Here is a 26,443-nt window from a genome sequence, read left to right on the forward strand (position 1 = left end):
AGGGAAGCACAAGTTGAAGCAGCTGCTGCAAGCACAGGTAGAGGATGAGTCCATCAGTTCCATCCTTCTTCTCGTCAAGGTGCTGAGCTTATTGTGTCAAACCATCATCTTGGGTTTCCTTTGAGTCACTGCACTGAACACTTTTTAGGACTCCTCGATCAAACCAAACCCCTTCTGGTCCTGTTCCCAATGGGAGCTAACTAGCTGACGAAAACTCATATCTATCTCTCGTCTGATCCTGGCGCCTCGATTTTTGCAAGCGAACCCTCTCCTTCCTCCCTTGTTCCCATCAATGGGTCAATCCCATGCCCCCCAACTGCGACTAGCAGTCCAAAGGAATCGAGTAGTTCGGCGCAGCACAGACAGTTGGTCGGCTGTTTGGTTTATCTGACGATCTCTCGCCCAGATGGCTGTTCCTAAGAAAGTCAGCCTTTCATGGCTGCCCCCCAGTCAGTTCACCTTGCAGCAGTTCATCGGGCTGTTCTGGTTCCACCAGCAAGGGTTCTATATCCAGTGCTCCCAAAATAGCAAGAGCTGATATGGCAAGAGCGTCTGATTGAAGAGCGGAAAGGCAAACAACGGATATTCTAAGAACACCGAGTAAGCATTCCATTAGCTTTCAACTATTTGTGACTCTCGTCATCATTCGAGAAAACGTATACTTCAATAGTAGCTCCTCCTCAAAATCCTTATTTTTCAAATCTTTCTATCGGGAAACCCTCGAAATGGATTAATCGACTAATGGAATGGAAGCCGAGGACTTAAGTTCAGGTGTTTGGAAACATCATATAGGCCATCTCTCGTCACTCCACTTCCCCTTGCTCAGGACCTAAGATGGGCTTAATGAGAATAATCAAACTTCCCTCCAGAAAGAAGGAAGAGTAAAGGCCTCCATGATAATAGCGAAAAGATATGGGGCCAGGGGATCTCGCTGTCGCACTTCGATATCTATCTGTCTTTCGATTCATCTATGTATATGCCATTTTTTATATTTTCTTAGCTCATTTGCATTCTACATGAGTATGTTACCAATCCCAACCTCGGCTAACCTTTTTTTCTTAACCACCTCATTCATCAACTATCGGATTTTGCCGATCGGGAAATGGATCAAACCGCACGAAATGGTCGTATCGGAAACAAGGCGCAACGGAACCAAGGTTCTTTGTTGGCGTCTTGTGTAACAAGGGCAATAGGGGCAATTGCATCGCACCTGACTGTGAGGGACTTCTCGATACTTTATGTTCATTTCCTAAGTAGTAGCTACTTTCCCGTCGCGGAAGCCTTTTCCAGTGAGCGAAGCCCCAACGAGGTTCCCATTTTATCAGGATGAGAACTCGACCACCAATAAGCCAAGGTCCGCCTTCGAGCACTTTGGAGCCATTTTCCCCCAACAGCGGTAGCAAATAAAGGAAACTGGCGGAGGCAACAGTTGCTTGTTCAGCAACAGGATCTGTCCACCCGAGGGGAAGATTAGCAAAACGAAAAAAAGACAAAGGGAGAGGGAGTCCGCTTGAGTTTTAGCCTGACTATATTAAAAAGAGAGTAAGGTTGTGACATATTCTTCCTTTTAGCTTCCATTTCCGACGTCGATCCAAACCTTCTCAGGGAGCTTCTTTGCTTTTATTAACTTCAATACAGACCCTGGCAAAGACCAAAGGGGATTTGGTATCAGTCTCCTTACAATTGAGAGGTTGTCACTGAGCATTTCGTCTCACACGAGAAGAGAGGTCAAATGGCAAGGTAAAAGGCCAAGCGAATGAGTCCACCAGCCGTCTCTTTAGTATCAAACTCGTCTCCGACGCTTGGATAGAAGATCCAACCCCCTGCTGTGCCCACCTGATGCACAAATGCCAAAACCGAATCTCGTCTTGATCCTTTGATTCAAGGTACCACCGCACTCAAGTACTTTGACATATCTTTGTCTGAACCTCGAGTGGGAGTCGCTCCACCATCTTGAAGCGAACACATGCGATCATCCTTCATTGAAACTATAAGAACTGAGAAAAAAAATTGAGAGAAGAGGGTGCACATGCGCTGCACGTGCAACCCGTAACCCCCTCCCCTCTCCCTCTCTAGCACGCGACGAGGTGGCCGCAGAGATCTCGCCGAATTCAAATCTAATTTAGATTTGAATTTTTACCCTAAAATTAAACCCTAACTCTCTCTTCTTTACCCAGCCTCCTTTCTCTCTTCATCTTCTTCTTCTCCTTCGTTTTCTTCTTTCTTGACGTCGTAATCACGACGTGGGTTCGAACTGCTGGAGCATCGCTGGAGTAACAAGGGACTGTCATGCTCCTCCTCGGTAAGGCCTTTCCTATCCCTCAAGTTTAATAGGTTAAAATAGAAATACCTAAATTGTGAGATTTCGGGCTTCGTCGGCGAATCATGCCTGCCGACAGCTTTGGTCACTACCGCTCCACCACTGGAAGCTTTTTGTCGTTGGCCTTGTGTCGTGGACGTTCGCCTTTGGAGCCCTCGTGGCTCCGGTCGCTGTCGGCCATTGAGTCGATCGTCTTCTGTGGTTTCTCCTCCACCTCGTGAGGACGGCAGCGTCACGAGGGTGTCGGGGAGCTTAGAGTGCGGCCGACAGACCGTCGTCGGTAGTGGCCGTCGGCATCTCTCTCTCCTCTTTTTCTCTCTCGCCCTCGTTGATCCCCATTCGGGTTGAAGAAGGCAGACTCGGGTGATGGGTTCTCGTACCAAAGATAGGCTATGCAATAATTCTTTTCAAGATCTGGATGTATTACAGGAATCAGTCCGCACAATCGTAGAAAAATATTCGTCAAATATTCTCCAGTAGTCAGAAAATTACAAAACAAAGTGGATTAGATTTGTAACTTCCTGATCTACAACTTTTATATTTACGCCTTTCGCAGATTCGAACTGCAACTGGGACGAAAACACGGAATAACGTGGGTGATAATAGTGGTGACGGGTGGAGTCGATGTTAGGGTTATGGATGGGTACGGAGATGAAGGTGGATTGTGGATGTGATTAAGAGATATAGATGAAGGGAACGAAGTGGTCGAGATCCCAAAGAAGAGGGGTGGCTCGATAGTCGAGGGAGATTAGAAGTTGGAAGATACTTTGCCAATGGTAGAGGTGGAAGGATGGTGAAGAGGAAGAAGGGAGAGAGATTAGAGAGATGATAGGAGGCAAGAAATCAATAATCCAATAGCATAATGAATTTGACTGTCATCCACATATATATAGAAGCTAACCAACAAGTCCTAAAATAATAAGTTACCTTAATTTTAGAGGATTCTCGCCGATCGCGTTCGAATGCACAAAAGGCATTCTTTGTATGTGTGAACGTGCCCGACCGCATTTGAATGCGCATTACGCGTTCCCTGTATTTGCGAACCTTATGCAGGCGTTCGCAAGGGCGTTCGAACGCGACCTACATAAATTTTATTTTAATAAAAATAAATAACTAATGCAATAAGAAAAGATCCTAACTAAATATATCATCGAGCAACTTGAGTCTGGCCTTCTTCTCTAAAGTGTGGATTCAGGTCGGGTTTGATCCGAATCCAAGGGACCCAACTTGGTTCCATTAACTTAATTGGATTGGACCGTTGGCCCAATCCATTTAAGGGTATGGTTGGGTGGGCTGTGGGCCAACTGCAGCCCAGCCCAACCGATTGGGCCTGTTTTGGCCCAAATTGATTTTTTTGAGTTAAATTGTAGAAGATCTTAATATTATTTAATTTAAAATTTTTATTATTATTTATTATTAAAAGTGGTTATTTTTAGTACGTGAGCTAAAGATTCGAGATTTCAGTTGTCTTGCCTAGACTCAAGTGAGTGGATTCACTCACATATTTATTTTTATTATATTTCATACCTTTGTCAGACCATCTAAATTGATGTGCAAATTTATTTATTTTATTCTAACATGCAAATTTAATTGTTATATTTTTTTATGTGCATTCAATCTTTATACTCAGTGCATCGCCATACTTTGTGCAAATTATAAATTCTAGTAAAAAGAAAAATAAAATTAGTATTGGTATGACTTAGAAAACAGTCTCGGTATAGATCGTTTGCGGATTTCCGTGGTGACTCTAATCTATCTGGAAGTCTAGGAGAAAGTCTTTATCAGATCACTGCGGTGACTTTCTTAGGTAACTCTAGTGAGATTAGGAAACAGTCACAGGATGAATGAGAAATTTTCTAAAATGACTCTAACCTCTCTCAACTGTTAGTGAAAAAGATAAGGCATATTAATCACATAGTGATACCATCTAATGACTCTAATCGGATCAGCTATAAGAAAATGTCACGAGCGTCATCTCGAGGTGACTTCTAGTTAATGTGAATCTACAGGGTATAAACCTATTGAGACAACTGACATTATAAACATTAGAAAGATGTTAATATGTTGAAACTGAGCAAGGTTACAAGTTATGACTCTATTGTTATCATTGTCATTATTTTAAGAGCATGCCTGTTAGAAAATTGTTATTTCTATTGTTGAACTTGAGTTTTATTTAACACTATAAATTTTAGAAGTTATTTGGTTTTCGAGTGGATTCCACTCGTACCAGCCTCTGCCCTCGTCGTGGTCTCTCCCAATATTTCATCTAACCATGGGTTATCTCTATCATCTAATAACCTATCATCTATTTCTCTGATCCCTAGAGTCAAGGGGTCTTCTTCATCAAAAACATGATTTAAATCAATCAGTTGTTCATTTTCTGCCTTTCTTCTTAAATTTCTCTCCCTCAATCTCATATTATAATGACAAAAAACTAACTTTTCCAATCTTTCCATTGTCAATCGGTTGCGTGTTTTTGTGTGGATTAAGAAAAAAGTAGTCCAATTTCTTTCACATTGTGATAAAGACACAACTTGACTTAAAATCTTCTTTGCTATTGGCGTCAAATTTGGTGCCTCCTCCCATCCATAAATAGACCACCATTCAGCTGGAGTGTTATGAGATATAGCTGCAGCAACTTTGGCTTATTATTAGCTTATTGATTATATTGAAAGTTAAAACATGAAACAAATAATAATAAAATTATTTAATTGAATCATAACTCACTTCTTTATTGCACAGGATTTGTTTATGAATATCGAGTTCAAGCTTGCTGATTACCTTTCTAACCCCCAACAAGACTTCACTATCATTATTGACATTTTTAGAGAATTAAAATCTTGGATTAAAAAAATATCCTATAGAAATTTAAAATTTGTAAGCATCCAAATTTTTAAATATTCATAAATAAAAGTAAATTAAAACTTAAAACTTAAAAGCATGCTTACCAGCAGCATGTATATCTCTATATAGTTGTTTGTTCCATATAGAATCAATCATCTTCCACCACTTCCTATAACTTTGGCGCATATTTTTTTTATTGATTCTTTAGCTATGTCCATTGCCTTATATATGAAACCCATCTCAGACTTGTCATCACTGTATAGAAGTCTTAATACTTTGACAAGAGGCTCAAATACTGCGGTGGCAATTGTAATATTATCTCAAAATGTATTTCCAAGAGCCATATTTTTCAAAGTTTCACCTAAAGATTTATCTTTAGATTTCATATTCTTAATTTTTATAAACCATTCTCGTGATGTAAACATTCGCATAATATCATCCTTGTAGCACATGATGCTCTCCAAGGCTAAAAAGTGAGTGGCAAATCTAGTGACCTCGGGTCTGATGATATCTCCCTACCACCAGTCATCTGCCTGAGTAAATTAAGAACACAACCATGATTATATATAAAATTTGTTAACCTCTGACCTTCACATATGACCATCTCAAATGTAGACTTAGAAGGAATGATCCAAAAGTTTTTTTGTTGTGTGTAAAATTATGCAGACTGACAACCTATTTATAGAATTAAATAGACTCGACGAAGGGATGCGACTAGTCACGAATGGATACACCATTTCAGGTCTAAAATCAATTAACAGTTATATTGTGAAGGGATGCACCATTTCGAATTCAACCAATTGATTAACTATTCTAATCGAAGGGACACACCACTTCGACTTCGGGCAGGTTCAACCAACCAACTAACCCGAACCAAAACCAGACTAGATTTGAACCCGTATGAAGCAAAAAATTTAAATTGGACTTGACCGCGCATGCAAACCAAACCAAGCCGAGTCGGGCCGGGCAGTGCGCGCGTGTGAGTTAAGTTGTATAGTTTTCCCCACAAAATAGGTACCCCTTTTGGGGCCCAAAGCCTATAAGAAGTTTGTCACTTATATACTATACTAACATTTCTCAAATATCCTATATGGTACTAAACTCACTTCTCTTTATTTTTCATTACCAAGATACCTACTTTAGCGCCAATTTTCATTCACTTCTCTTCATGGATTTGACTAAGTAAATATATGACAATAAAATACTCTTTAAGCTAAATTAATTCCACCATTAAACCATTATTAATAATGTGTGGGACCCACTTAAAACTTAGCTTAAAGTTGATAAAAATTCATGTTAAATACATGAAATTACCAACATTATCGACCTCAATCATCACTTCCACCCTACGGCCAGCCCCATCATTAGTCGTATCATATCCTCAGCTCTAGCCACGTTTTATTAGTGGTCAGTTCACATCATCTGACATCTCAAAATTAAAATGAAACGACTTATCAGTAGGCACACTCACCATGTTTAAATAAATTGATATATGCTTGAAATTGATTATGCCTGAAATTGATAATATACCATTGAGATAAAAAGTTCTTACCCTGACAAGGTCTCCCCTTGTAAGGAGAAAAGGAAAGGAATTTAACTAATAATAATCCAATGAGACAATATTAGACTCTTAGAAAGTTTATCCTCACAATATAAAATACAAATCTAACCAAATTTAATAAATATCAATTGCAAAATTATATATGAAGAATTACCTTTGACTTCACAAACCACTTGCATATAATCTTGTGCTATTGACATAAGCTGTTGATAACCTGGATACCCATGAACAAATAAAATTTCATCTAATTGTCTAAACACACCTTGATGATTATCCTTCTGCAACAAGGAAAGAGGAAAAATTTGCATCATTTTACAAAGAAAAGGGAGCCATAGACAATCGAAAGGTAACTAATGAAGACATACTACTTGGTACTTACTGAAGAACTCCTATAATAAAATACTTGCTTTAAGCATATAAACCTGCTGTCCGGCATAGCACATCAATCATTTAACATAATAAATGTTTAATATGGTACAAAAGCAGTGGAAAACCTCCATAAAATGACAATTAGCCAATAAATGGAAATGTCCCAATTCAAGATAAAGTTCATGCAACTCTATAACCTTGTCCATAATATGTTCTCATAAAATGGAGGAAGAAAAATAAGTATGCCAATTCAAATTGCAAACAACCAACAAAAACAATAAAAGTTACAGCGTTACCAGATTCGCTGCTTGTATAATTCGACTTGATTAACTCAGCAGTCATCAAGATCAAGCCAATACAAACCAATATAACTGCAGTTGTTAAGTTCCTCCTTCCTACAATATTGATTTGTTTTCATTGGACAATAAGTTACTTAAAGATGGGAACTTTTAATACTGATCTATCACTGATGCCTGAGTTAATGCTTACTGACATTATATGCACATGTATTGCATAAGATGGACGACTATATGTTCATGTTCAAGCTGCTATATAATTGGTAAATGTAATATTACATATAAAAGATGCAGAAAATGGGCCTTGACAGATGAAATCTGCAGGTCCTACTTGTGTTGTCGACAATTATAGCATGTCTAGAATATGTCTCTTCTATATAGTTAATATTTCATTCTCAATTTAATCAATATTGATGGTTTTCACTTTTCACTCACCAACAAATCACTCAATTGTTCTGAAATTTTTTAATCACAAATCCAGCAAACATGTTAAGAATCAACTTCCTTCCAAGTAAGGAATTCTAGACCAGATTAAATAATTGAACACATGAAATCAGCCAAAATATGCAACCACATATTCTCTGTTTAAAACTTAACATATTGTCTTATTCTGGTTTTAGTTAAAACTTGAACACAGAATAAAAGAAAGCAAACTTTTTGCCCATGATTTGGGGGTCCAAGTACTCACTGATATAAATATATTTTTTTTACGGAACAATAAAATTGGGTATATCATATGGTATAGTTTCATGTTATATTAAATTTATAAACTAAAAAAACTAATATTTTGAAAGGTGCCGATGGTATGTGGGCAGTCATCCCATGGCAAAACGCATCAATAGTATAACAATGCATCTGCGGGACCTATGCAACTAGATCTAGCACTTTTAATATATAAAATAATTATATAAGATATATAATATATACTATTAAAGTGTCTATAAAATTTTATTACTAATTTATTTGTAATAAACTAGATAATGTAGACATATAAAAAAATTTCACACTTACAATTTTATGCATTTACATTTCAGACTAATTCGAATAATCAAGATTAGATTATTACTACTAATCCAAGAAATCAAATCACGGTAAATTACATAGTTACACAATTCAATTACATTTATGGTAAGCTGGTCAATGTAACATAATTAATTGATAATTCACACTAACCAGTAATTACTAATTAGCAAGTTAGCATAGGAATAATCTACAGTGATGTGCAATAATCAACGACAGTAATTAGTATTTAGTAATTACTATTGACTAATCAGTAATCTACAGTGATGTGCACTTTGCAAAGAGAGGAGGTGGGCACTTTGGCAGTAGAATGTTTTGTTGGTGGGGAGTTATAAAATCACTATTAAAGCCTACATTAGTGCTTTTAGCCTTAGATAATGTCGTAAAACATCTATTTTGTTAAAGATATTGCAATAATTGAATAGAAATGTGATTCAACACATAATATGGTCCAGTTTAAGAATAACTAGATTATGATACGATCTCCCCTTGGATTAAGGTTTGATCTATCCCAATTTTAATTCTGGAAAGGATCTTGCATAGAATTTTAGAAGAGGATTCCTAAAGATATAGCTGTCGGATCAACGTGAAATTTTAATAGGTCGTAGCCCTAGAAAAGAGCTTTCCAACAAATATAATTTTAGGAGAATCAGACAGCGGGATCCGAAAATATCTTTAGAAAAGTGGGTAAACGTCAGGGAGTCTGTTCTTTGAATCCGTATATGGAGGCACAGGATCCTAATGGGGTGTCACCGGTGAGTACGGTGGTGGTGGAAGGATTATAGATGATGAAAAGGGTTAGGACGAGGGTAGAGAGATTTGAAGAAATGAAGGAGTGAGCCGCCCCTAATGGACTAGGGTGAGTGGCCGATCGAGGGAGGCTAGAAGCGGCGGAGCCGTGGGATGAGGGAACGAAAGAGAAGGAGAAGAAGATTAGAGCAAAAACTCAATTCATTCAATATCCCATTTTTGGTTGCCATCCACACCCTAAGAGGCTAACCAAACAATTCAAAAATGACAATTATTAACCCTAGAAACAGTGGATTTTCGCCAACCGTGTTCGAAAGAGGTCGAACGCATTCGAATGCACCAAATGCGTTCTCTGTATTTGTGAACGCCTGCAGGCGTTCACAAGCGCGTTCGAACGCACCCACCCGCGTTCGAACGCGACGTTCGAACGCACAATTCCCGTTCTCTGTATTTGTGAACGCCTGCATGCGTTCGCAAGTGCGTTCGAATGCACCCACCCGCGTTCGAACGCAACCTACAAAAATCTTACTTTTCTCTGAATAAAATATTAAAACAATAAGAAAAGACACCCCTAAGGTGTATCCATGCTCGAGACGACATCGGTTAAGTATCAATCCACCATGCTTTCGCCACCTTATCCTCATGGTGTGAAATTAGGGAAGCGATCCATTATATCTGACTCGAGCTCCTCCATGACTCGATCCTCTGCATTGGCTCTCCACAGATCTGAAAATAAAGGGAAGGTTGGTGCTGAAAAGGAAGCGAGCTCGCTTGCGTCTGGTTGGCGCGAAAGGGCATCGGCGGCTCGGTTCTCGATCCCCTTTTTGTAGACTAGCTCGTAGTCATACCCAAGGAGTTTCGTGACCCACCGTTGTTGTGCTAGGGTGTGCACACGTTGCTCCATGAAGTAGGGTAAGCTACGCTGGTTCGTGTGGATAGTAAATTGTCGGCCAATTAAATAGAGTCGCCATTTGGTGACGGCGTGCAGAATTGCTAGCATTTGGCGCTCGTAGGTAGATAATTGTCGTGACTGGTTCAACAATGCCTTGCTCATATATGCCACAGGCCTACCCTCCTGCATCAAAACAACTCCAATGCCTACACCCGAGGCGGCGCATTCCACTACAAAGGGCTTGCTAAAATTCGGCAAAGCCAAAACTGGTGCAATAAACATGGCTGTCTTCAATGCTTCGAAACCCACCGTTGCTTTGCTCGTCCATTGAAACCCTCCTTTTCTGAGTAAGGAGGACAGCGGGGCAATAATCTTGTCGTAATTGGCAACGAATCGTCGATAGTACCCCGTCAACTAAAGAAATCCCCTCAATTCCCGCGGATTAGTGGGAATCGGCCAGTCCACCATGTGTTTGATCTTGCTTGGATCGGCTTCCACTCATCTCGCTGAGATTATGTGACCCAAGTACTCCACTCGTGGCTCACCCCAAAGGCACTTGCTCATCTTGACTTTCAACTGGTTTAGTCGCAAGATATTCAACACCTCACGCTCATACTGCAAGTGTTCGCTCCAATTCCTGCTGTACAACAGAATATCGCCAAAGAAGATAAGCACATACCAACGCAAGAGCAGACGAAAAAGTTCATTCATCAGCCCTTAGAAGGTCGACGGTGCGTTGGTGAGCCCAAAACGGCATGACTCAGATGTCGTAGTGGCCATCGTGAGTCCGGAACGCCATTTGGTGTACATCTTCCGAGTCGACGCGGATTTGATGGTACCCCGCTCTTAAGTCAAGCTTGCTGAAGTAAGCCGACCCTGTGAGTTCATCCAGCAACTCCTCGATCACCGGTATTGGGTACCGGTCTTTGACGGTGATCGCATTCAAGGCTCGGTAGTCGACGCAAAACTGCCAACTTCCGTCTTTCTTTCGAACCAGCAGCACAGGCGATGAATAGGCGCTCCTACTCGGCTGAATGATCCCTTACTCTAGCATCTCAACCACCAATTTGCTGATCTCCTCCTTCTAGACATATGGGTATCGATACGGCCGAACATTTGCTGGTTCAGCCCCTGGAATGATCTGAATTCGGTGGTCATGTTGACGGGTTGGTGGCAGTCCTCGAGGCTCCTCGAAGAGCCTGCAACAGTTCCTTCATGTCAGCGGGTATTCCATTTGATGGTGGATGTTCGAATTCAGCAATAGCCATTTGCAAGAGTAGAGCTTGGTACCCTGCACATGGAAGTCCTAACAGTGGTTGCAACGCTGGCCCTTGCCGCGGTTGATTTCCATCCAACAGCACTCTCCAACCATCCTTTGAAATGCAAGTGTAAGGTTTGTAAAATCAAATGTTACGGGCCCAAGCTTTGAAGCCATTGAGTCCCCAAGACGATATTGACACCCCGCAAGGCCAACGGATAAAGATCTAATGATGAAAAGGGTTAGGGCGAGGGTAGAGAGATTTGAAGAATGGTGAAGAGTGAGCCGCCCCTAATGGACTAGGGAGGCTAGAAGCGGCGGAGCCAGGGGATGAGGGAACGAGAGAGAAGGAGAAGAAGAAGATTAGGGAAAAAACTCAATTCATTCAATATCCCCTTTCTGGTTGCCATCCACACCTTAAGAGGCTAAATAACAATTCAAAAATAATAATTATTAACCCTAGAAATAGTGGATTTCCGCCGATCACGTTCAAACGGGGTCGAACGCGTTCAAATGCACCAAATGAGTTCAAACGCACCAAATGCGTTCTTTCTATTTGTGAACGCCTGCAGGCATTCGCAAGCACGTTCAAATGCACCCACCCGCAATCGAATGCGACGTTCGAACGCACAATTCCCGTTCTCTGTATTTGTAAACGCCTGCAGGCATTCGCAAGCACGTTCGAATGCACCCACCCGCATTCGAACGCAACCTACGAAATCTTATTTTTCTCTTGAATAAAATACTAAAACAATAAGAAAAGACACCCATAATCCATGCTCGAGACGACATCGGTGAAGTCTAAATCGTATCAGATTAGCACTATCATTTGAATCCAGTTAATGATCTACCATTTTTAATGATTAGAATTTACATAATTTAGGGGGGAAATTTGAGGGAAAACAATGTCATCAAAAAATTTCTAATTATGTAGAAATACTAATTGAAAATTGTAAAATTTAGGCCAAAATCAACTCGTGGAGCCCCACACCAATTTTGACCAATTTGAACAATTTTGACATATTAATTTCATAATTTTTGAAATTTGGAGCAAAATTGTGTTTTTCCTTTCATCTTGATGTGACATCAATTTTCAATTAGATTATTACTTTATTTACTTGCTCTATTCGAACAATCACTGTATTAGCCTAATGCGCAAAGAAATTCACGCCATTTTGCTTGGTCATTGATTATTAGTCTAGGTAGTCAACTTGGGCTAGGTTAGGTTAGTGGGTTGCATAAATCTTTTCAACTTCTCAACAAAACTCTTAATTTGGACTTCCCAAAGAACCTATGGACTTCCTAACATAACTCCTTAACTCTCCTTTACCTTTGGTCTTCTCCTCCTCTTTATAAACTCTATACAGCCCCTAGATAAAGGATTTTTGTGGACTATTAGTGTGTGGAGTAAAAGATGAATGCAAGTCTTAAGGCTAAACATTGTACTTCATATCAGGTGAGATCCAACAATACTCTGCTACTGTTTATATATCTTATTCTGATTTTTTTTTTTGTCCCACCAAAAAATTATGCAGCCATCAATGAATTCTTGAAGCCTAGACCTATCTTTAGTCATTCTTGACTGATCTAAGTCTAATAGTCAATCAATTGTTCTCTTTGGCCTTATCTTTCAGTTATAAATTCATTTTGTCAGTTTGTTAAGTTAAGCTGAACAAGATTTGATATCACGACCCAAAATAGGAATCATGACCGGCCATATATCTCAATATGCTTGAGATGCACGAAGCCTTATTAATACTCTCTACATGTACGATGGCAAAATAAATAAATAAAATAAGAATGTGCTTTATTAAATTTTATAACTAATTGCAATAAAGATAAAACAATGTTAATGTTTTTGAGTCTCTAAACTAAATGAATAAAACTTCTAATCCAAAGCAAAAGGGCGGAAAAAATAGGTGAATCCTAAGTGGAGGTGGAGTCCGGGTAAATCTCACTCAGTCGCCCCGCTGACTATTACCTGAAATAGATAAACAAATACAAAAAAAAACAATAGAACCCATGAGCCAACAACTAAAGCTCAGTGAGTGGAATCCACTCGAAAACCAAATAAATTTTAAATTATATTAATACTAAATAAATTAAACTAAAAGCAACAATATCCATAACAACATGCAATAGGCATGCTCTCTAAATAATAACAATGATAACAATAGAGAGATGTCACAACTTGTAACCTTGCACGTTTTCAACATATTAACATCTTTTGATATTTATACTGTCATATGTCTCAATGGGTCTAAACCTTGTGGATCCACATCAACTAGAAGTCACCTCGAGATGATGCTCGGAACTTTTCTTCATAGCTGATTCGGTTAAGGTCATCAGATGGTATCACCCCGTGATCAACACACTCTGTCTTTTTCTCTAACCGTTGAGAGAAGTAGAGTCACCTAGAAAATTTTCTCATTCATCCTAAGACTGTTCCCTAACCCCGCCAGAGTCACCTAAAAAAGTCACCGCAGTGATCTAATTTAGGACTTTCCCCTGGACTTCCAAATAGACTTGAGTCACCATAGAAAATCGCAAGCGATTTATACCGGGACTATTCTCTAAGTTGTACCAATACTAGTCTCATTTTTCTTTTCACAAATTTCAATATTTGCACGAAGTATTGTGATGCACTGAGTATAGTAATTAAATGCACACAGAAAATATAATAATTAAATTTTCGTACATACGGATGAAATAAATAGATTTGCACATAGAAATTGCAACAATTAAATTTTTTACACGGAAGGGTGAAATAAATAATTTGCACATAGAAAATTTACATGGTCTGACAAAGATACGAAATATAATAAAATAAATATGTGAGTGAACCCACTCACCTGAGTCTAGGCAAGATAACGAAATCTCAATCTCTAGCTCACGTACTAAAAATCATCACCTTAAATAATAAAAAAATAATCAAATTTTTAATTTGAATAATAACAATATTTTTAAAAACCAAAAAGAACTAAAATGGGTTTAAATTTACCCATTGGATTGGGCTGGGCTACTGCTGGCCCGACCCATTCCAGAAAAGGAGCTAATTGGGCTGGGCCAAGGCCCAACCAAAATAATGGATTGGGCTACGGGTCAACCCGCAGCCCATCCCAACTAACTAGTTCGGGTCGGATATGTGGATCCGAAATCCAAACCCGACCCGAACCCGAACTTAATTAAAAAGGGGTTGGCTCGGGTTAAACCCGAGCCCAGCCAACCCCTTCTCTCCTTTCTCGCTACCAACGCGAGAAGAGGACTGAGGGAGAGGGTGACCGCCGACGACCCTTCACGACCACCTTCAACCTCTCCTCTCCCTCTCACTCTTCCTCTGTCGACCTCACGAGGTGGAGGAGAACTCACCACCGACGGCCGACGCGGAAGCCAACGCCAATCGGAGCCACGAGGGCTCCGTAGAAGACATCACCGACACCGGGCTTGGAGCACGAAGCTTCCGGTGACGATGCGGTTGCGACCCGAAGCCGCTGGCCAACGAGAGTTGCCGGCGAAACCGAAATCCCCAATTTAGGTATTTCTAATTTACTTTATTAAATTAAAATTAAACTTGAGGGGTGGGAGAGGGCTTACCAAGGAGTCACGTGATGGTCTCCGCTGGCTCCGGCGGCGCTCTGGCAAGCCGATTCCACGGCGTGACTCCGACGGTGAATAAAAGATAAGAAAACGGAGGAGAAGAAGAAGAGAGAGAAGGGGAGGGTGCTGAGATGGTTAAGCAGAGAGAGGGGATTAGGGTTTTTAATTTATAGATTAGGGATAAAAAAAAATCCTAATCTACTCCAATCCGGATTAGGCGCGATTCTGCCCTGCGCTTCGTCGCGTGCCGGAGAGGGAGAGGGGAGAGGCTGCACGTGCAGAACACGTGCACCCTCCTCTCTCAACCCCTATTTTTTTTTTTTTTATCTGACATTTGATCTTGCTGAATTTTAATGGAAGGCTTTATGATCATTTGATGCTTCTATTCTTTGTATTACTGAATTCATTTGCCTTTTATTTGATCATATATTCTCCAACACTTGTTCACAATTTTGGGTTGCATAAGATTCCTATGTTTTGGAGAGTATTTTACATAAATCTAGCAATTTGTGCTAGATCTAGGTAGAATGGATAGATCTAGCTTCATTTTGTTAAATCTAGGATAATTCATTCAGGATCTGGTTTCTTAAACCAACAAAATAGCAAGAGATATATCTTCCTTTTCTTTTTCTTAGCTTGGAAACAAGCCTATGAGCAAATAGATCTCAAAAGAGTAAGCTAAATAGGTATCAAGAGGCAGCAGAACGTGCCGCTCGATACCTTACCCATAATGTGCAACACAATCAATACAGACAAGAATACACGTCAACACAGGGCAGCACACCTCGACATAGGGGAGTGGTGCCGGCACCCCACTGGCACAACGTGGCCATAGTTGTTGTGAACTTCTCATACATTGTAGTATAAGTACACCAAAGTGATCTTCCCATTCTCCATCACCTCCGCCCACTTTTTCATTGGTAAATCTTAAACATCAAAAGCTGCCTCGTCCTTTGAATAGCTACACTAAAATAAGAAAGTAGTAACCAAATAGAAATTCACACTTCTGATTTTCCAACAAAAGGGTGAAAAAAAAATGTCACTCCCATCACCACATTCACAACCAAACTCAGCCCCAATTAAAATAAAAGGAATATATTTGACGATTGTGTTTAAAATTAGGATAAAGCAGGTAACTTAGCACCTTACGCATAACAATAGACACATTTATTATCACAAAGGCAACTTCACAAGAACATAGAAACCTACAGACAGCTTCAAGTACATAAAGAAAATGGAAGAAAGAAGCAGTCACACAAAATGATCATATGACTTCTTGTTCAAAGATCAAGGTTTAAAAGAACATACCTGCATACGAGCAGCGTCAAAAATTGGTAGGAGAATGAAAATAGGGTCAATAGGAGTAGAAATATACAAGCTTCCATCTGTAACATAGAAAAACAATCATCTGATGCAGGGTACCAAAGTAAAAAGGAAGTAAGGTTGCTTAACCATACCTTCACAGACATAATCTCCTAAAAACCAAGAGCCATATGGCTGCTTGAACCAATTAAGTTCATGAAGTTGACCATCAGTTAACACATAAGATGTTGCTTCTCCTGTTAATATGAAGGATATTAAGATAATCAGTGTATTGTCATTCAATGAGTATGAAATGGTCATACTTCAACTGATTGATTATATATTCTTGTTAAATGCGAGACTGTAGGAAAACATTCCAAAGTTGAGAGAGCCAAGAAATTTCAGAGCAGAAGATGTGAGAAACAGCAAATGAAAACCCTAATCAGTTTTACTAAAGACCTTATTTAAGCCAGTTATTGCACATAGTTTACCATCATAGTAAAGTTTTTGCAAGGCAAACAGAGTAGCATTATCCTCTGCCATGCATATAGAGAAATGCTTTTGAGATGTTACCATCACTGTATTGCACATAATAAAGTGGAGCACAATTTGCTGATACAAACTAAGTTCACAATGATTTAGATATTCGAAGGCCTATTCCGAGAGGCCGAACAAACTTGGTCATATGACACTGAACTTTCCATTTGTGTTCATGTAGGACAAAGCAGGGGTGTCCTACAATGCAGTGATGGGACTAAGAGTAAAGAAATCTAGGGTTTAGATCAAGAGTATTCTGTGTCGTCCTACCTAGGAAATTGGGAAGGGAAAGAAATGTATCTTAGTGTCTAAAATAGATATGTGATAATTAATAGGAAAGTAAACTACGAGGGAAATATCTCTATGCAATTAGAGAAGAGGAAAAATATAGAACATACAGGATAAGAATATATAGAAGAGAAAGAAAGAGAGAGGTAGAGACGAGATCGACGCAATCTTGGCTTCAAGACCATTTTTTTCTCAAATAGACATTGGCACATACCTAGGGCCTAATTAAGACCTCTATATATAGAACACAAATCCTAAACTAAACAACCCTAATAGGACTACGAAATTAAAATAATAATTGAAAAGTCATAGTTACTGTTGACACAACAATACCATGAACAACACTTTCGGCCCTCAATCACTATTTACGTGCTACTATCTATTCTCGTGAACAGTAATCTAATATAAAATTTATTTATTTTTTATCTCCAAAACATCCCCAAACTGAAACTAAAGAGTAGTAACAAAGTATTTGACTTATTCTTCAAATTTGGATCTTATTGTTGCTCCAAAAACTAGACGCATGGACCAAATGGTCAGATGTGGCTTCAATATTCCTTTCCAATTATTCAATTGTAAAATCGATGCTAGTCATAGTGATATGCAGCAACGAACTTGCTTTCTAGCTTCATTCTTATGCCCATTACAACCTCCTTTGCCATGCAAAAGCCGATCTTTGATTGATGCGCCCTCAATTCTCCCTATTTGAGAAAAACACGACCCCGTCAAGCAGGAAAAGGGCCAAAATGCCATCACCTTTGAGTTCAACATGCTGTAGTAGATAGGTTCTAGCAGCTTGCTTCAATTTGGTTGATCAAGGTTCTTTACTTGGTAGATATATCATCATTGGAAACTTGGAATACCATGTTGAAAAGAGTATATATTGTCAAAGCCATCACGCTACAACATACAGTCAAATAACCACACAAAAAAAGAAAATATTTACATACTTTGACCGGGAATACATCGCATTGAACAATGGCGATTAGGTCCCCAATAAAATATGTAACAAGGCAATGATTCTGAACCTTCAAATTAGTATTGTTGATCCAAAGCAAATTTGTATGGACTCGAAATCTGGGATGTGGTTCTATCTTCAGATTGGGTTTATTGACTGCATTCCTACAACCATATTCATAAAAGTTTGACCATTATATCACGCCCAGGTTTGGATATACTAGTTCCCTCCAATCTTCTGATTCAAGAGCCTGTTGAGTGGTCAAAAGAGCAAAAAAAACAACGCAATGATGGATAATGTCTCTTCTGGGACTTCTTTATCATTACCACTTTCTTATGTATTGAGAGAGAAGATTTCCATTGCCTTTGCTAAATATTAGCATTTGCAATGATATTTGCTAAATATCAGCAAAAGCTATCAATTGGTTGGAATGTTGAGAGGAGTCATACCCAACAATGGTCGTGCCGGATGGTGGAATGAAGGTCAACGAGGTAGTGGTGGTACTCGACCTAGGTAGGGTAATAATGGAGATGAAAGTGACAGTATGAAGTGTAGGGTGTTAGGTGGTAGAGAAAGGGATAGGAAGAAGGATAGGCAGCCTCTTAGGGTTGAGAGGCGTCAACTGAGAAGGTAAGCAACGGTTGTCGACCATAGGTGGTGGCTAGGTCAGCCAACGCTTGGAGGTAGTTAAACAAAGAAATGGACGATCTCAAAATTATTTAATTAATCCAAGATAATTCAATTAGGTACGCACCACAAATATATATGGTGGCTACCTACTTGACTCAACTAGACCTAGCTTGATGAGCTTAGGTCTAACTAACTCAAATAGGCATCTAAGAGCATAAATAAAATTAAAATGAATTACAACTCAATTAAACAAGTCTAATCTGAAAGTAAATAACATAAATCTAGGGCCTTTATTGCTTTTGCTGGATTTAAACCTTAGGCGCTGAACCTAAGGCCTTCTTCGCCCCTGATTTGGCTCAGCTAGGATGAACCATATTATTGAACGTAGAATGATAGGGAGGATTAAAGACTTTATTTACCGATACAAGAATAATACAATAATGTTGCATTAAATATTGTTAATCTTCAATTGTATTGATGATAATGACTTCATTTGCCGACACAAGAATAACACTAAAATTATCTGATGTCGATGAAAATAAGAAAAAGTTAAAAAAAAATGGGCTCCACATCGGCACGTATTGACACACACCAATGCCCTACCAAGTGTCGTGCCATCATCGGCATGGCCATCCTTGGTCATATCCGTTCCATATGAATCGTTAAATTTCAGCTCTGGATTTAGACATTGTACTCGACTTATTTTGAGTTGTTGATGTGCGAGTTACCTTGTTGCTACCTATAGCAAAAGCAAAAGGCTGTTTGAATCTACTTATTTCTTGTGATTGTTCAGATGTGAAAGAATTGGATGTGGACGACTTTCAAGTACTTTTTTTAGTTTTTCTTTCATCTGATATGCAGTTTGTACCGCATCAACCAGAGCAAAGACTATTAGATGCAAGACCGAAAGAAAATTCTGATATGATTGCATGTTTGTAGAATTTGGAGGCGTACTCCTCTACAGGACAGGTAATCTGCAAAAGCCGATTAAACTGTAGATGAAGCTGTTGCTTTCAATTTGGAGGCACAATACTGTGTTATAAGTATCTCCATATCCTTCCAACTATGTATGTTTGTAAAAGAGGGTTGCATTTATTTCTTCCACCATATATAAGGCGTTCCTTTGAGCTTAGCCTGTGCAAACAATACTTGTTGTTCATCTAATAGCTGGTACAGTACCATTTAAAGTGGGTATCAATATTATGAATCCAATCTATAGAAATAACTGGCTCATGTTCACCAACAAAATCAGCCACCTCTAATTTAGTTCCACACTCATGTTCAGATCCAAATGACCTAACCCGAATTAATAAATCGTGGGCTACGGGCTAGCTCGCATCTTATCCGTGAGATTAGTGGGTTTGGATCTTAAGCCCAAACCTTTTATTGGGTTTTGTGCGCTAAGGCCTAACAGCAGCCTAGCCCTTAATGGGTTTTGGGCTTTGGACCCATCCCATTAATTGGTTTGAATGGACTGCAAGCCAACTGTAGCTAGCCCAAGCCTTTAGGTTTGAATTAACCAAGGTTCCCAGTATCGGGATCAGTATCGGGATCAGGATCGGTATCGGCCGTCCAGAAAAACAATACGTATCGGCCGTTCGTATCGGATTGGACTATTTTTTAATCATATAAGATTTTAAATATTATTTAAAAATGCAGAAATATTTAGAAAAAATGACAAAAAATAAGAAAACAAAAATTACTAACATATGAAGTCTAAAAACTTTAAAAAATGCATTAACTTACTCAAAATTTAAAACTTTGATGAATACCAAATTAGTTCTCATAAATTTCTAGTCTTCATCATCATAATCACCCTAAGTTTGTAAATATTGATGTCTGGGACCTGATGCTCTAAAAAGTGATTTCATCATACTAGTCATATTGTATGAATCTTGTCGTGTGACTTGCGTTTGAGGAGGATAATAACCAGCATTTGGATCTTGTGCCTGAGAATACTGAGGATACTGAGGATAATAACTAACATATGGATCTTGTGATGGTTTCAAACAATAAATACTCGATGTACCATAATCATAGGAACCAAAATACATCTCATGACGACGTCACTGATAAGTATATATATCCTCAGTTTCTCTATCTTCACTCCTTATACCTCCTTGACTTTCCTCAACAAATGTAGATGGAATGATCTCACCACCATACGTATCATTAGGACTATGAATAGTACTAGTAGGTATACTATCTCTCGCTGCTGAATGACTCGTATCAGCCTCTACCCTCGTCGTGATCTCTCCCAATATTTCATCTAACCATGGGTTATCTCTGTCATCTAATAAACTGTCCTCTATTTCTCTGATCCATCGAGTCAAGGGGTCTTCTTCATCAAAAACATGATTTAAATCAATCAGTTGTTCATTTTATGCCTTTCTTCTTAAATTTCTCTCCCTCAATCCCATATTATAATGATAAAAAACTAACTTTTCCAATCTTTCCATTGTTAATCGGTTGCGTGTTAATGTGTGGATTAAGAAGAAAGTAGTCCAATTTCTTTTACACTATGATAAAGACACAGTTTGACTTAAAATCTTCTTTACTATTGGCGTCAAATTTGGTGTCTCCTCCCATCCATAAATAGACCACCATTCAGCTGGAGTGTTATGAGATATAGGCAAAGAACTTTAGCAGTACTAAATTGCCCAGCTCTCAATCTATATCTCTCCATCTGAAATCAGAAATATATTATTAGCTTATTGATTATATTGAAAGTTAAAATATGAAACAAATAATAATAAAATTATTTAATTGAATCATAACTCACTTCTTTATCGCACAGGATTTGTTTATGAATATCGGACTCAAGCTTGCTGATTACCTTTCTAACCCCCAACAAGATTTCACTATCATTATTGATATTTTTAGAGAATTAAAATCTTGGATTAAAAAAATATCCTGTAGAAATTTAAAATTTGTAAGCATTCAAATTTTTAAATATTCATAAATAAAAGTAAATTAAAACTTAAAACTTAAAAGCATGCTTACCAGCAGCGTGTATATCTCTATATAGTTGTTTGTTCCATATAGAATCAATCATCTTTCACCACTTCCTAAAACTTTGGCCCACATTTTTTTTATTGATTCTTTAACTATGTCCATTGCCTATATAAGAAACCCATCTCAGACTTGTCATCACTGTATAGAAGTCTTAATACTTTGACAAGAGGCTCAAATTCTGCGATGGCAATTATAATATTATCTCAAAATGTATTTCCAAGAGCCATATTTTTCAAAATTTCACCTAAAGATTTATCTTTAGGTTTCATATTCTTAATTTTTATAGACCATTCTCGTGATGTAAACATCCGCATAATATCATCCTTGTAGCGCATGATGCTCTCCAAGGCTAAAAAGTGAGCGGCAAATCTAGTGACCTCGGGTCTGATGATCTCCCTACCACCAGTCATCTACCTGAGTAAATTAAGAACACAACCATGGTTATATATAAAATTTGTTAACCTCTGACCTTCACATATGATCATGTCAATTTCAGGCTATTTTGCAATATTCTCTAACATTAGATTAATACAATATGCAACACATGGCGTCCAATATAAATGAAGTCTTTTAATCATCAGTAAATTTCCAGCAGCTTTATAATTTGCCCCATTATCAGTAATCACTTGGACTACTCTTTTTTCACCGATTTCTTGTACCACCTCATCCATCAACTGACAAATATAATCTGCATTTTTAAAATGAGCAGTAGCATCCACAGACTTCAAAAATATTGTCCCCATGCCAGAGTACACTAAGAAATTAATTATATTTCTTCTGTTTTGTATACTCTACCCATCACACATCAGTGTACAACCAAATTCATCTCAATACCGTTTAAATGTCTCAATATAAGTATATGAAGTTCATCTACCTCTGAGTTAAGATATTTAGTAGCAATATCATTTGAACTAGGAGGGGGAACACCAGGCCCTACTGATTGTATAGCATCCACCATAGTGTGATAGTAAGGGCTATCAGCTACATTGAAAAGAATATGGTTGTAGAAGAAAATTTTAGAGATAGAGATGTATTTGTTTGCATTTTTAATTCTTTTGAGAGCTGTCTTGATTGAAGTCTGTGTACGACCCCTTTTTTCTGAAGATATGTATCCATTGGTCCAATATTTTCAGACTCTGCTGTAACACCAAGAGTCCTATGGGTAGAACTGCTGCCCCCATATTCTCTCTCCTCGTATATTAACTAATCTAAATCTCTGAAAGTTACCTAATGCTTCTTCTCATCTCTTCCTCTTTTCTATGCATATTTTTATTCTTTTTCATTGCCTCCTAATCTGTCTCTCCTTCTCATCCTCCTCACTTTGCTCACTGCTATCATCATCAATGTGTACAGGATTATGCATCAATTCTTCGCAAATCATTGACTCTCTTTGTTGTGCAGATTATTTATCCTTTTTTTGCCAATTAAATGAGCCAACATCTGCTTCCTAACTTCCAAAGACACTTAAGTGCAAGCTGCTACATTTTCTTGTCTTCCAACTAAATGTTCTTTCAAACGGCTGACACCACCACTCATTTCCTTTCCACACCAGTTGCATTTAACGTGTCTTTTATCTTGCCCAATAGTGCTGCAATGTTGCCACCTAATGTCGGTATCATATGACTTCTCTTTTGGAGTCATTGATATTTTAGCTCTGCAACTAAAAAGCATAAACAAAAATTAAAATAAAATATAAAATAATTTAAAATTTATGAGGCATAACTGCATAAGCAGCACCAAGTCTTCGCCGCAGCAGAAAGAAAATTCTTCCGCCGCTACCGCTTTGCTTCGTTGTCTTTGAGGCCGGTGATAGCAATCTAGCACCGTCAGCCGCAAGTGCAAACTCGCCGCACAATGAAAAAAAAACTTACCCAAAGTCACCGGAGATTGAGGTCGTCGAATCTTCGTCGGAGAACGTCGCCGAAGGTCGAGGTCACCGGAGAGGCAGAGATCTACTCACTACTCAGTCGCTGGTGAGAAAGAGAGTAAGAGATCCATCCGTGAGAAAGAGAGAAAGAAAGAAAAGAGAGAGAGAAGAAAAAAGAAACGAGAGAGAGAGAAAAGGGAGAGAGGTAGGTGGGGGGTGGGGACATCAATTATTGATGTCTCCCGGGTCGGATCCAACCCGTTCCCACCCGTTTCGGTCGGGTGGGGGGTGGGGACTCTCTTCTCTCTCTCTCTCTCTCTCTCTCTCTATTTATCTTTCCCTCCCTCACTCTCTCTTCCTTTTTCCCTCTCTCTCTCTCTCTCTCTCTCTCTCTCTCTCTCTCTCTCTCTCTCTCTCTCTCTAGCTGCTACTTTCTGCTGCAGGTGGCTATAAACTGGGTGGTTTCGGCCTAGATCGGGATCGGCTATAGCTAATCCCGATCCGTTTCGGCCGATCCCACTCGGGATCGACCGAAACTGAAAACTATGCTCTTGATGACTCTTAGAAAGAGACAAAGTGTGTTTATCACATAATAACATCTCATAGTAATCATAATTGGATCAGCTATGAGAAAAAGACACCCAGCTCTCAAAATGGCTTCTAATTAATATGGATCCACAAGAGATTTAACCTAATTGAGACATATGGTATTATTAATATTAGAAAAAATTCAGTATATTAATACTAAACATGTTATGAGATATGACTCATATTATTATTACTTGCGCCGCTGTTATTAATATTGTTATAAGCATGCTTAGTGAAATTGTTACCTCAGATTGTTGGACTTGGATTTATTTTAATGTTGTCTATAAATTTCGGAATTATTTGGTTTTCGAATGGATCTCATTCAATGAGCTATAGTTGTTGGCTCATGGGATCCCCTTTCTAACATTTCAAGGACTGGTCAGCATAGTGTCTAAGCGAAATATATTAGGACCTTACCTCCACTTGGGATTTATCTCTTTTACCTTTCAATTGTATTGGTCTTTATATTCTAAATATTTTGTTATTTTAATATTGTTAGAGACACATTAGTGGTGACATTTGGTCATTTTCATTATTGTTAGAGTCTATTTATTAGATTTAGATATTTAAATAGCTTATCATTATGGACATAGAAAAAATGTTGTTAAGGCTTTATGTGTTACAAGTGTATTGAGGTATATGGCCAGTCATTCTGATTTTGGGTCATGACAATATTAGTAGCGCATAAATCAAAAATTGACTTTTTGAATGGTAAAGGAAGTTACAATGGGCACAAATATCAAGCTAGAAAGCAAGTTCTTCACGGCACACCACCACGATTGGCTTCAATTATACAATTGAATAATTTGGAAAGGAATATTAGAGCCACATTGGATTATCCATTGATCAAGCTTATGGAGCATGACCACCTATTCTAGACGAACTTGCAAGAGTGATATGGCTGATAAAATTCAAGAGACAATCTATTGCAGGAATTAAATCAGTGGGTTACTGATTTAGAGCGTGAGGTTGAAGAACTTAAATTGCCATCTTCAAGGCAAACCAAAGAAATATCATAAATACCCTGAGTCTAAAGAAGATCCCTAAGCTAATCAATCACATTCTGGTGAGCATGAACTGAGATTTGAGATCCCATGGCATCTATTTGCTAAAGAGTTAGGAATGCTCCACTTAGACCTACCATGATAATGAGTTACAAGTAGATGAGGAGCATAGACACCCAGATCTATGTTGTGAATATCATAGGAGTCTAGCAAAATGGAACATTGAGAGAAATACAAAAGCAATCACACAAGAGACATAAGACTTTTTACGTGGTTCAGTTCGTCCAGTATGGGCTACATCCACAGAGATCTCTCAGACTTTACTATGTAGATCTCAAAAAGAGAATACAAGGAACAACCACTCTCAACCCAACCGAAGAACTCATGTTCTCCCTCTTCTTCTCTATCTACAAGACTCACATCTCTCTATATTTGCACCGTAGCTCAAAACTAGATCTCTTAAAAGTTGTTACTCTTACAAGCTCTTTTGGTTTTGTGTGTTCCAAGTTCTAAGTTCTTTTGGTTTTGGTTTTGGGGACTCTCCTTTGGAGGTTGTCGTTAGAAAAGGAAATTTTATCTTATGCTGTTTATCCAAAGCCTATTTTAACTCTCATCTCCTCTCATATTTATAAGCTCTCCTAAATGGGAGATGAGAGTTAAAATAGGCTTTGGATAAACAGCATAAGATAAAATTTCCTTTTCTAACGACAACCTCCAAAGGAGAGTCCCCAAATAAAAGATCTCAAAAGGAAGTCCTCAGAGGAAAATAACAGCAATAGGAAAGCCTCAAAGTAAGAATCCTAAATAAATTTAGGAATCCATTCTTAATGCCCCTAGGAACCATTGCGACAAACTCCAAAGGAAAGTCCCCAAATAAAAGAAAGGAAAATAACAACAATAGGAAAGCCTCCAAGTAAGAATCCTAAATATTCCTAATGCCTCTAGGAATCATTGCAACTATGGATGGCCGTGCTGGTCAGCACGCGTGCCGACCGGCACTTGCCGTGATGGTGATAATAACGAGACTCAGTCTAGTAGCGGTGATAATGGAGAAGAAACATATATCCCTATTACACAATTTTCTCAGAGAAGTATTCTTTTTACAGAGAACTTGAGTCTGTACATAACAGGACATTAGAAGAGGTCCACCCATAGGATAATATGAGTTCATTATAATTACCATCATATCAATTACACCCACCAAAGCCAGAACACCATTATTATACTCTATATCTACAATCTGCATATGCTTATGGTGTGTCTGTGCCTGTATCGGTGCCGTTCATTCTCGTGCATGTTCAATATTCATATCATATCATAAGAGAATTATAAAATTTCTATTTGTAT

The 26,443-nt window shown here is 38.6% G+C and overlaps 1 protein-coding gene and 1 long non-coding RNA gene across 3 annotated transcripts in view; both read right to left on the bottom strand.

Annotated features, from left to right (window-relative positions):
• The window catches only part of LOC140798089 (uncharacterized), a 53,463-nt gene that overhangs the window by 18,525 nt on the left and 8,495 nt on the right, over positions 1–26,443 (bottom strand). For both annotated transcript variants that reach the window (XM_073151823.1, XM_073151822.1), the window contains exons 3-5: positions 16,365–16,466; positions 16,216–16,292; positions 6,880–7,003 (exon numbers count right to left, since the gene is read on the bottom strand). In XM_073151823.1, the coding sequence (XP_073007924.1) occupies positions 6,880–7,003; positions 16,216–16,292; positions 16,365–16,466 (303 nt within the window). The remainder of the gene's footprint in view (positions 1–6,879; positions 7,004–16,215; positions 16,293–16,364; positions 16,467–26,443) is intronic.
• Positions 7,036–15,833, bottom strand: LOC140798091 (uncharacterized). The gene is made up of 3 exons (XR_012110778.1): positions 15,692–15,833; positions 14,163–14,221; positions 7,036–7,489 (listed from the first exon to the last, which is right to left on the bottom strand). It is a non-coding gene; the product is annotated as an uncharacterized lncRNA (long non-coding RNA).

The sequence above is a fragment of the Typha latifolia genome, chromosome 11 (genome assembly GCF_019914945.1).
Source record: "Typha latifolia isolate L0001 chromosome 11, TyphaL0001v2, whole genome shotgun sequence".
NCBI lineage: Eukaryota > Viridiplantae > Streptophyta > Magnoliopsida > Poales > Typhaceae > Typha > Typha latifolia.